Raw genomic sequence first — 11,131 nt, forward strand, 5'->3', positions numbered from 1 at the left:
CCTTCAAAACGAAGTGTTCCTCAAGGTACGAATCTGAATGATGTTGGGGAGGTGATTAATGTTGGCAACTGACTGAAAAATTTATTGGCCAATGGGCTGAATCCTCTTTTTTTAAGAAACAAAATTCAAAACCCTTACAAAAAGGAGAAAACAGAGTCCTTGATTTCTTTAGGGTTCTTTAGGACTTCTTTAGGCCAATATTTTTTTTTTTCATAATCTTTCATTTCAATCAGCAAATCCCTAAATGTGGTCTATGATGGCTTCTGACAATTAATTTTACTGTCAAAGCTACAATTGGTCTACCCGAAGCATCTAATGGTAGCTTTGACCGTAAAATTAAGAGAGAACATACGACTAACAAAGTTTTAAAAGTTATCATGCGATCAATTGTCAAAAGAGAGGGTCCACATTGTGTAAAAGAAACCGATATCTTTCTTACATGCATATATATAAAAGTAAATTTATTAGTGGTACCAACACATCCTCCTCCATTCCAACCCATTGAAGAAAAAGCAGAGACTATAGTGAAAGACAGAGAAATGGCAAGAATCCACTTAATCATTATACTACTAGTGATTTCATCGACATCATCATCATCATCATCATTAAGAGAGCAAGAGGAGGACATGATCAAGGCACTTCCAGGGCAACCGCAAGTAGGATTCTCACAGTTTTCGGGTTATGTGACTGTGAACGAGTCACATGGTCGATCACTTTTCTACTGGCTTACAGAGTCCCCTTCTTCTTCTCACACCAAACCACTTCTTCTTTGGCTCAATGGAGGTTAGATTACATTCTTTAATTCTTTTGTCTCCCCACTTCCGCTCATATATGTGCACACATGCATTTCTCTTTTATATCTTCATAATAACTCCAAATTAAACTATCTGAAAAAACGCCAAAAATAAATAAATAATAATAATCTCAATTTAATATAATTTGCAGAAAATATCGATAGATTTTTGCAACAAAATTTGTAAAACGTTAAGGAAATGTAAACGTAAACAATTGCAATAAAACAAGTCGCTGTTCTATGCTCGGTCCTAGTAATAGCATAAAACGGTAATGGTTATTCATTGGTCAGAGAGCGAGTAATTATTTTTGTCCTGCTTTAACTTATTAATTAACCAATCCCCAATTGGTTACAATATGGTACACCCTTTACCAATGATAAGGGAATATCAATAATCTTAACGATTAGACTCGAAAAAAAAAAGAGAAAAAAAACAAACATTATTTTTGTATATACCTACATAAAATATTAATCAAAAGAAAAAGAAAAGAAAGTGAAATCCACTAACATTACTTTTTTGAATCTATTAAGTTTTTAAACCAACAAAACCTACCCTGAGTTTCATATTATGTAATCGTAAAAATTTCAATCATTAATATAAATGTGGATGAAACAAATCGGTGTCCACCAAAAGAACATCAACAACCCAATATGATTCTCATAAATGAAACATGCAACCTCCTTTATAATCATCATTTTACTTCTTTTTTTCTTGTTATAATTTTTATTTATATAAATGTTTATTCGAAAGATTAAACATTATATAATCTCCTTGAGTTTTGGAGTTCGTACTCTTGCCAGTTGCCACCTACTTCCAGTCTTCCACAATTCATTTTCCAGCGTGCACTTTAGCAGCAGTGCCCATTTCTCACTAATATATGCCTAGTTAAAGCTAAAGGAAGAACTGGAATGTGAATGTGAATGATAAATAAAATAGCAAAAAAATAATGTTCTAATGACACTAGATTTTAATAAAATTACGTCTTCAATAATACGAAAACATAAAATCGCAGGACCGGGTTGCTCATCGATTGGTTATGGAGCTTCGGAGGAAATTGGACCGTTTCGGATCAATAAAACCGGTTCTAATCTCTATCTCAACAAGTTTACGTGGAACACAGGTTAATATTTTTTCTTTATAGTTTCATTTGTTCTGGAGTCACATCGTTCGTTATACAACAATGAAGTTTGTTTGAATCTTTTATTTGTAATGAATAGAAGCGAATATTTTGTTTCTTGAATCGCCGGCTGGAGTTGGATTTTCGTACACTAACACAAGCTCTGATCTTAAAGATTCTGGGGACGAACGGACTGGTCAGTTTCTTATATTTTATCAAACATTATTTGTTATCAAGGTAATAGTTTAGGATACACTTTTGTTAACAATGAAATTACATTATTAATTTTAATATGTTGACATATAATTGAATCTGCAGCTCAGGAAAATTTGATATTTCTAATTAAATGGATGTCGAGATTTCCTCAGTACCAATATAGAGATTTCTACATTGTTGGTGAAAGCTACGCTGGTATGTCACTCTTGAAGCAAGTCAGAATTAATATGGTTTTTATTTAAGTCATTTTCTAGACCATAGACTTATTTTCATGTCTATATCTTTTATAGGTCATTATGTTCCTCAGCTTGCCAAAAAGATCCATCTCTACAACAAAGCTTTCAACAATACACCCATCATTAACCTCAAAGGATTCATGGTAAAACTACGGTTCTATTTATCACATTTCCGAAACCTTAATCCCTCCTTAATGCATATATATTCTTTTGCACAGGTGGGAAATGGAGATATGGACAAGCATTACGACAGATTAGGAGCCGCCATGTATGCGTGGTCACACGCAATGATCTCTGACAAAACTTACAAGTCTATCCTCAAACACTGCAGCTTCACTGCGGATAAAACCTCGGACAAGTGCAATTGGGCACTCTACTTCGCCTACAGAGAGTTTGGCAAAGTCAATGGGTACAGCATCTACTCACCCTCATGTGTACATCAAACCAACCAGACCAAGTTCCTGCATGGACGGCTTTTGGTAGAGGAATACGAGTACGACCCTTGTACCGAAAGCTACGCTGAGATATATTACAACCGTCCTGATGTGCAACGAGCTATGCACGCTAATCTTACCTCCATTCCTTATAAGTGGACATTGTGCAATATGGTTGTGAATAACAACTGGAAAGATTCCGAGTTTTCAATGTTGCCGATATACAAGGAACTCACTGCCGCTGGTTTGAGGATCTGGGTCTTTAGGTAAACCATGAAACTAGCTGCAAGTAAAGTACCTTTCGTGTCCTTTAACCACATTTTGTTGATGTAGTGGCGATACAGACGCAGTGGTTCCAGTGACTGGGACTCGACTTGCCCTCAGTAAACTCAATCTTCCGGTGAAAACTCCCTGGTACCCTTGGTACTCCGAAAAGCAGGTAATTTTCATCAAATTCGTGGTTCTATTCTTATTATGCAGAGCTAGTGATTTCTCATGGTGGTGGTGTCAGGTGGGAGGATGGACAGAGGTATATGAGGGGCTTACCTTTGCGACGATAAGAGGGGCGGGCCACGAAGTGCCGGTGTTGCAACCCGAGCGTGCTCTCACTCTTTTAAGATCGTTCTTGGCCGGCAAAGAGCTTCCAAGATCTTATTAGTCACACACATAAGATAGAAGGCTCCCTCCAAAACCCGAGTTAACTCGGTGTTTTCTTTTGAAATTTTTATGTTTCAAATCAACTTGATTTCATAAGACACTAAAAGCATTCTTGTATTCGAAGAAGATATATGTTGATACTAGAACAATTGTGTTGATACCTTGGGAATAAAATTGCAGAAAACCAAAAGTTTCAAATCTTTTATATATAATTCCATAAGAGTAGAGTACAAAGCTCTTTGCTTCTGCCTGACTGATATACAAACAAACAAAAAAAGCCGAACCTCTCATACCTGAAAGTTGAAATGAAACAACAAAAACAGCTTCTTACTTCATTCCTTCGCTGAGACCCGGTGGCATTCCTAAGCTCTGCGCAAGGTCACTCATTCTCTCTTTCATAGCCTGTGAAAAAATTCACAAAGTTCAATTAGAAGAAATGGATAGAAACAAATACTTTAGTTGCATTGTGATAAATGGTCTGCAAATTGCTATACCACCACACTCTTGGCGTGTGCGTCCTTGTATGCTTCTGTGACAAGTTGTGATAGTTTCTGCCAAAGGAAAACACACAACATCAACAAGAGAAACTGATGAATTAGCTTTGACTGTTCCATAACAAGGTACGTATGGTTACTCACTTCGGAACCTAGTTCCATTGCTGCCTCGGTAATATCAGTACGGATTGGTTGCTGGTTACCTGATAACGTAACCTGACACAAATTCATAAGGTTTAGGTCATCAGACTTTGTAACAGAAACAATAAAGACTAAACAAAGTTTTGAGATTCTAGAGTGGAGTTCTTGCCAAATCATCCAAAGACTAACAAATCAGAAAACACAGTTCTTACATCATCAAGTAAACGTTAGTTAATACTTCACTGATCTATTATGTGCATTGATCTATCTTAAGGCCAAAACAAGCTCTAAACTGACCTTGACAAGCTCGCCTGCACAATAACCATCAAATTCTGCGCTGCGAAATTGGAACAAAACCAACATGCAAAACTCATTACTCATAGAAGAAAACTTCCTCAAATTTTGTATGATAAATGTGCCGGACTTACGCAGCTAACTCTTTTTGAACACGTACAGCTTCCACTTGAACAACCATTTGAGCTTTCTTCACAGTCTCATACATATTCTGCATATTACCAAATATTCCTGCCTAGGAAAGATCACACACAAACTTCATTAGTTCCAAAATCATAAACTTTGAATCTTTACAACATGAAGCCTAACTTAAAATGTTCACCTATTGCAGAATCTGTTTGATATTTGAAAAAACCAATGTAATGTACCAACCTTTGATTGTCCATCTTCACTGTTATTATCTTTGTTTCCACCTCCAAATAATCCATTCACTCGAAGAGACCTGTAACCATTTTTAGACTTGTACTGCTTTGGCCATGTTCTTCTCTGCGAATTCAAGCTCGCATTTCCTGAAACTATTCAAACCAAAAAATTACTAAAGCCCATTTCAATCCCAAAAACACTTATAAATACAAAATTACGCTTCAATTCCTCCAATTATGGAATAGAAAAGTCTAATTACGAAAGATTAAGCAAATTCAGATGAAACCTAATGTACGACAGATACATAAAGACTCAAAATCCAGTGTCACGAAACCTTAAGCGAGAGATAGAAGTAGGGATTTAGGAGAGACTAACCATGAGAGAATGGAAAGAGCATAGATTTGGTGAAATTGGTGGTTGCAGCCATCGACGCCATTGTTGTACGAGTAGAGAGATATTAGAGAAGGGCTTTTTTTCTGAAATTCGAGAAGATAAAACCGGAAGCTAATTTTTTCCGGGCAACTTGTTCGTAGCTTCTGTGTTTGTTGAAGCTTTTAACCAATGATTTTGCGCCACGTCACTTTAACTCTTTTTTTGAGCTTAGATTGTTTTTGTACCATTCTTTTCTAGTGAAGAAGTCGCAACTTTAAAGTTTATACACTTTCAGTACGAAATTGAGTGATCAAACGTAAAATGTTCTTACATCAGATATTGATTCGATTTTCGAAAAATTCAATTTCTAGTATAGATGAAACTTTATCAGAGATTGTAACATGCTTCATTAAACCAAAAAAAAAAAAAAACATGCTACAATAGAACCATCTTTCGTGGTTCTATGTATGGGACATGGTCATATGTGTTGTGGTCTTGTGGAGCTGTATTGCGAGAAGAACTATTGATTGATTGTGGAGTTGTCTATATACCCTCTATGTATAGAGAGACTCACCCCAAACATTTGAAATACCTCTAGGCAAACCATTTTGGGCCTCTCCTGAAAGAAGACATTTATCATCGTATCATGTCCAAACAAACATACTCTGCTTGTACAGTTGTAAGTTTGTAAAACATATGATAAAAGCATAAGACAACACACACTCCAAAATGCAATCATGATCTATACACTTATTCTGGTCTCTCTAATGGCATTGGTTATTATTCTCATGATTCTCAATCTCACAACAAAAAAAACATCATGCAAATCTCCTACTGTCACATTGCATAAGAAAAAATAAAAATAAATTCATGAATTCAATCTCTGATTCCTCATGGTATATTGTCATGACCTAACAAAGGTTTTTTTGGTAAAAAAAGTTGATATAAAATAATCTAACAAAGTTACAAAGAATCTTCTATGACTTCTCCAAGCAATGAACCTTACCTTGTGTATCATCCATTGCTAGAGATACTGATTCTTTCTGTCCTGGATCAGCATTCAGAGATCTCACTGGGACTGTAATGAGTTTATTCTGCTGTTTCTCAAGCAAAGCCATGTGTTTTTTCCCAAGCGTATGATTCCTCATCGTCTGCTCAGAATTCGTCTGAATATTACAAGTTTTGCACCAAACCGTTTCCTTCTTTTTCTTCTCACCTTTTGTCTTCTTTCCCGTTGTTTCTTTCGCCGCAATTTCATCTACTTTTTGACCCTGCGGATTAGCATTTTCACATACTCTAATGGCTTCTGGTTGCGGTGCTGTAACGGAAGCAGGGGATAAGGAGGTTGAAGCAGCTTCAGGTGTCTCATTCTGTTGTGTAACAGCAGCCTTATGCTTTTTACCTAACTCATGATCCCTCATGACTATTTGACAATAGGTCCCAACTTTACAAATCTCACACCAAAACTTCTGGTTAGTTCTTAGCTTACCTTCTGCTTTCTTTCCACTGCCAAGTTTCCCTGAACAAGGAACCTTCGAAGAGACTATTTCTCCGGTTTCCAAAGACATCGCCTTTGCTTCTGATTCTTTTGCTTTCGGCCTTTTCACTTGAAGATCTTCGTTCAAACCAGTTTGAATATCCTCTGCTTTACGCTTTTCTCCTACAGGATCAGCTCTAGCCTGCAATAGTAATCAAAGAGAACACATATGGTCAGGATTTGTTATAAGCAAGTAAGGAAAGTACGTGGATAGAAAAGATGAGATATCACACTCGTAGTAAAACACTTACCAATACAATAAACTGCTCTTTGTTAGACTCCAAAACTGATGTTCCTGTAGCCTCAGGCATTTGCTGAAGTTTAGGCAATTGCATGGTACCAACACTGTCTGCTTTAGGCTTAGCTCCTATAATATCAGCTCTATTCTGCAATAGAGAAATCAAAGAGAACACATATGAAACAAAGGCTTATATATACTCTATCATTTATGTTTACCATTACTTAAAGAACTCACCAATACAATCAAATTCTCTTTATTAGACTCCAACATTGATGTTCCGGTAGCTTCAGACATTTGCTGAAGTTGAGGCAATTGCATCATTGGTGATGTAAGTAGACTGTTGTAAGAGCCTGTGTTGATCAGAGAATCAATGTAACTATACTTCTGTCTGAAAAAGTTGTTGAACTGATTCTGATTTTGATTTGGAAGCTTCCTTTGATTGATCCACATAGTTAGCTTTTCCTCTAGAGACATCTCCGTGTCTGAAACTCGTCGTATCGCCATTTCTCTCTCGATAGCCATCTCTTGTAAAACCTCAGCTATAAGCTCTCGTTTTCTCGCTGCTTCTGCGATAATGATCTCTTGACGGATTTGTTCTTTCTCAATTTCTCGTTTGATCGCTTCCCGAACTTGATCCTCACTTTGTTGTCCTACGAAAAAGGTTCATAATCACTTCACATTTCGACATGAGAAGATTCATAAACTTCAGATTTTTCACACAGATTTCAATTTCGTGAAATCAAAACATGAAAAAACAAACACTCAAAATTTACGTTACAGAAACTAAACAGGTCTCAACAAATCAACTCCTATAGACAATCGCATCACCAAACAAAATACGAAAAGTGCAGAATCATAACAATGTTCTCTGTCGGGGATGGATAAAAAATACGATGCACAGACAGTACAAACCTGGCATTGATCGTTCCGACAAGAAAGGAAAGTTCGGTTTCAGCGACGGAGATGGTGTCGTGTCCGTCGCAGGAGGTGGGCGATTATTATCGATGGCTCTGTATCTGAATTCCATCGAATTCAAAATTTGGAGAGAGAGCGGAGAAAGAGGGTTATCGTTTGTAATCGCTTTTACCTTCTGGTCGGTCACTTTTCTTAAATAACAGGGATAGCTTTTTTTTTTCTGTTTTTTCCCTTTTTTCTTTCACTGTTGTGAATCTTGTGATAATATCAAGAGATTTTTTAAAAACAATATGGAATTTAATCATATGCAATACTTAGCAAATTTGGTTACTAATTTATTAGAGATTTGACCTGTGATAAGATTTAAATATATTTCTATTTTCCTTAAAAACTTGTTTTATTGAAAATTTTAAATTACATTATGTGATCAATCTTTGACGGATTTTTCTATATAAAATTACAAATTTATTAGGGATTTGATTTGTGTAGTGGCGTTTCAAACAAAAATTTAAAATAAATGTATTTTAGATTAAAAAAATTATGTTAAAGGGAGTTTTAATATTTTAAGAGATTACAATTATTACATTATATGCGTGTTCAATTTTTGGCGGATTTCTCTATGTAAAGTTACTAATTTACTAGGGATTTGGTTTATGTGGAACCAAAAACAAGTTTTAAATTTTAGTCAATGTATTGTAGATGGTAATTATGCTAATATTTTTTTTAATCTTTCAAGGGCTTTAATCAAATTCAAAAACTTTGTTCAATCTTTATCTTTTTGTAACTTTGTAGAGGTTTGACCCGCATTATTCAAATTCAAACAGATTCTTAAAACAAAATCTTACAAAAATTCTATACTTTGAAACATTCAACCAAATTTTAAAATCGTGTTCAACTTTCGATTTGTCTATATAAGATTACTAACTTACTAGGGATTTGACTTGTGAAGTGAGAATTTCAAACGATTTTTAAAATTTAGGTTAATGTATTTTAGGTGGTTGAACAATTATCTTTAATTTATGGAGATGATTTTCTGCCTACCAATATATCACCGATTAAAATTCTCACATATGATTACTATTAAGCTAAGCGGCAAAATCATTGGCGTCCCGAAAAAAGTAGTATTCTCTCTGTTTCATAAGTTTGGTATTGTAGGTTTTTTACACAAATTAAAAAAGGTATTTTTTATACTTTTTGATTATTATTTTGTCTTGTTTAATAATATTAATTCTATTTCTCTGTTTTCTCTATTAATCACAGCTAAAAGTAATAATAATGTTATACAAACCATCAATTTTTTGTGAAAAAAAACCTACAACATCAAACTTCATGCAACAGAAGAAATATATAATAAGTTCTAGCGATTAGTTCAAGCCGCTTAACTCGCATCATAACAATGACATATTTTCATTTTAAACTCAGTTAATAATGATTGGAGTGTCCTATATTCTTTAAAAAGTGTAGTATGTCTTTTCATATTCGAACAACTAGGGTGTTATTCGTTTTATTATTTGAATGGTGCATCTCGATTATGCATCCAAATATTGTAATCTAGAGGATGCTTCCGGCTGTTGTTTGTTTATATATTTGGTTCTTCATATGGATTCCCTATCTTGATGTAACTTTGTTTGTTTTTCTTTTGTATTTGTTAATTTACATTCACATCGATGTATTTAATATCAAAATGACTAAATTGTGCATGTGTTAAATTTAATGATATCTTAATAATCTTAACTGTATTTACAACTAAAAAAATTTCAAATTTTTCTTGGCACAATTATAATCCAAGATAATGCAATGTAGCTCATCTAGTAATATCATTTATCAGCTGGAATGAGATTAAATAATGAAAGAGTATGGTAAGTGAAGCCATACCAAAGCTCCCGTGAGTCAACCAATAAACAGACGTCATACGTCAATACCCAAAAAGATATCAACAACGAACCGTAGGATATAATAAATCCCGCAAAATAAACGGTTAAAGATCTCGCGGTACACTCTGTATCTTAATTATTAAGATTCACGTCGCTGGACACAACACCTACTATATTTGTGGTTGTTTGTTTCGTGAAGCTTCTCTCTTCTTCTCTTTTTCAAGTCATCAAATCTGATCTAATCTCCGTAAATTAATGGCGAGTAGTTGCGAGCTTTGCTGCGAGATCTTCATCGCAATTCTTCTTCCTCCTGTCGGAGTTTGTCTCAGGCATGGCTGTTGCACTGTAAGTTTCATCTCTCTCTATCGATCTCTGAACTTTCACAGCTTCTTATTTCAGAAATCGAAACCGTAGTTGAAATTGAATTGATTACGGTTATTTAAATTGAAATTGGTTGCACTCCGGTTTACGGGAACCAATCAATATGATGAATGTGGAGATCAATTACTGAAAATATAATTGTGGTGTTTTTGTTAAAAAGAAACACTAATTAAGGGACTAAAAAATAAAATTTTTAAATTTTGTTTTTCCTAACTCATGTTTTTTTGGTTTAACTTGTAGGTTGAGTTCTTCATTTGTTTGATACTGACTTGCTTAGGCTACTTACCAGGAATAATATACGCAATTTACGCAATTTGTTTCTTGCACCGCGATGAGTATTTTGATGAATACAGACGCCCAATCTACTATGTTGCTTGACCTCTTGATTGATTCTTGCTCTTGAGCACACATATTGTACTTTAAAGTGTAATTTACTTGTATCCTGGAGATAATAATACCATTTTTTTTTAAGACACAGGTATTGTGGTTTATTTTACTATATACTTTGATGAATGATGAATGCATAATGCCCAATTACTATTTGCCTATGGAGCCCTCATATTAAAGGTCAGTATCTATCGCGCTATGATACAGCTAAAGAAATTAGCTCAGCAGTCACTGAAGTGGAAGAGGAAAAAGAAAACACTGTTTTTTCTCTGAACAGTGAAGAAGACAAAGACACTTGGTGAAGAAACAGAGACTGACAGTGATTCTGAATTCAAGATGACTAAGACGACAATACCAAAAACAGGAAGAAAAGTTTAAAACCATTGTTAGCTATTGCATCACTTGAAGACTTCACACTTCTTTTCTCTTCTTTCCTGTTTTGCTTTGCTAAGTTGTTTCCAGGAAAGAAGAAAGAAGAAGTTGTGGAGTCTTTTGATGAAGATAGTGACAGTGATTACTATATTTACCCTAGTCCATTCGATATTGAAGAGAATTCCAACAGTGAGGAATACAATCAAATCTTCATTGTTATATGTTACCCTAGTCCTAATACATACTATATTTATATAATGGTAGTACCATACTTACCATTACCCTGAGTGAGTTTCAACGATGATT

At 34.9% G+C, this 11,131-nt stretch overlaps 4 protein-coding genes across 10 annotated transcripts; 2 read left to right on the plus strand and 2 right to left on the minus strand.

Moving 5' to 3' along the window:
* Positions 1–486: 486 nt before the first annotated feature.
* Positions 487–3,652, plus strand: scpl23 (serine carboxypeptidase-like 23; the record flags this gene model as incomplete). 4 transcript variants are annotated; one of them, NM_127963.5, is made up of 9 exons in its annotated part: positions 487–783; positions 1,325–1,369; positions 1,807–1,914; positions 2,012–2,107; positions 2,230–2,322; positions 2,418–2,506; positions 2,582–3,063; positions 3,131–3,236; positions 3,309–3,503. In NM_127963.5, the coding sequence occupies exons 1-9, from the start codon at positions 540–542 to the stop codon at positions 3,453–3,455; spliced, it is 1,410 nt and encodes a 469-aa protein (NP_179979.5). In that variant the 5' UTR covers positions 487–539. The 4 variants fall into 4 exon arrangements, with proteins under 4 accessions (NP_179979.5, NP_001318279.1, NP_001324770.1 ...); NM_001335912.1 differs by lacking the exon at positions 1,325–1,369 and having other exon boundaries at positions 506–783; positions 3,309–3,455; NM_001335913.1 differs by having other exon boundaries at positions 587–783; positions 2,418–3,063; positions 3,309–3,652.
* On the minus strand, positions 3,554–5,381 carry AT2G24020 (Putative BCR, YbaB family COG0718). Of its 2 annotated transcripts, none has more exons than NM_001202657.1 (7): positions 5,122–5,309; positions 4,756–4,892; positions 4,518–4,618; positions 4,387–4,426; positions 4,093–4,164; positions 3,949–4,005; positions 3,554–3,856 (listed from the first exon to the last, which is right to left on the minus strand). In NM_001202657.1, exons 1-7 carry the CDS (start codon positions 5,180–5,182, stop codon positions 3,782–3,784), a joined length of 543 nt encoding a protein of 180 aa, NP_001189586.1. In that variant the 5' UTR covers positions 5,183–5,309; the 3' UTR covers positions 3,554–3,781. The 2 variants fall into 2 exon arrangements, with proteins under 2 accessions (NP_001189586.1, NP_565561.1); NM_127964.5 differs by having other exon boundaries at positions 3,614–3,856; positions 4,756–4,898; positions 5,122–5,381.
* A 592-nt stretch (positions 5,382–5,973) lies between these two features.
* AT2G24030 (zinc ion binding / nucleic acid binding protein) lies at positions 5,974–7,977 on the minus strand. Of its 2 annotated transcripts, NM_127965.3 has the most exons (4): positions 7,809–7,977; positions 7,131–7,546; positions 6,907–7,041; positions 5,974–6,797 (listed from the first exon to the last, which is right to left on the minus strand). In NM_127965.3, the coding sequence occupies exons 1-4, from the start codon at positions 7,921–7,923 to the stop codon at positions 6,096–6,098; spliced, it is 1,368 nt and encodes a 455-aa protein (NP_179981.2). In that variant the 5' UTR covers positions 7,924–7,977; the 3' UTR covers positions 5,974–6,095. The 2 variants fall into 2 exon arrangements, with proteins under 2 accessions (NP_179981.2, NP_973524.1); NM_201795.1 differs by having other exon boundaries at positions 7,131–7,937.
* Positions 7,978–9,769: 1,792 nt separating this feature from the next.
* AT2G24040 (Low temperature and salt responsive protein family) lies at positions 9,770–11,084 on the plus strand. 2 transcript variants are annotated; one of them, NM_127966.5, is made up of 2 exons: positions 9,770–10,030; positions 10,307–11,084. In NM_127966.5, exons 1-2 carry the CDS (start codon positions 9,941–9,943, stop codon positions 10,442–10,444), a joined length of 228 nt encoding a protein of 75 aa, NP_179982.1. In that variant the 5' UTR covers positions 9,770–9,940; the 3' UTR covers positions 10,445–11,084. The 2 variants fall into 2 exon arrangements, with proteins under 2 accessions (NP_179982.1, NP_001323801.1); NM_001335915.1 differs by having other exon boundaries at positions 10,661–11,084.
* The last annotated feature ends 47 nt before the right edge of the window (positions 11,085–11,131 follow it).

Source organism: Arabidopsis thaliana, chromosome 2 (genome assembly GCF_000001735.4).
Source record: "Arabidopsis thaliana chromosome 2, partial sequence".
Classification (NCBI taxonomy): domain Eukaryota; kingdom Viridiplantae; phylum Streptophyta; class Magnoliopsida; order Brassicales; family Brassicaceae; genus Arabidopsis; species Arabidopsis thaliana.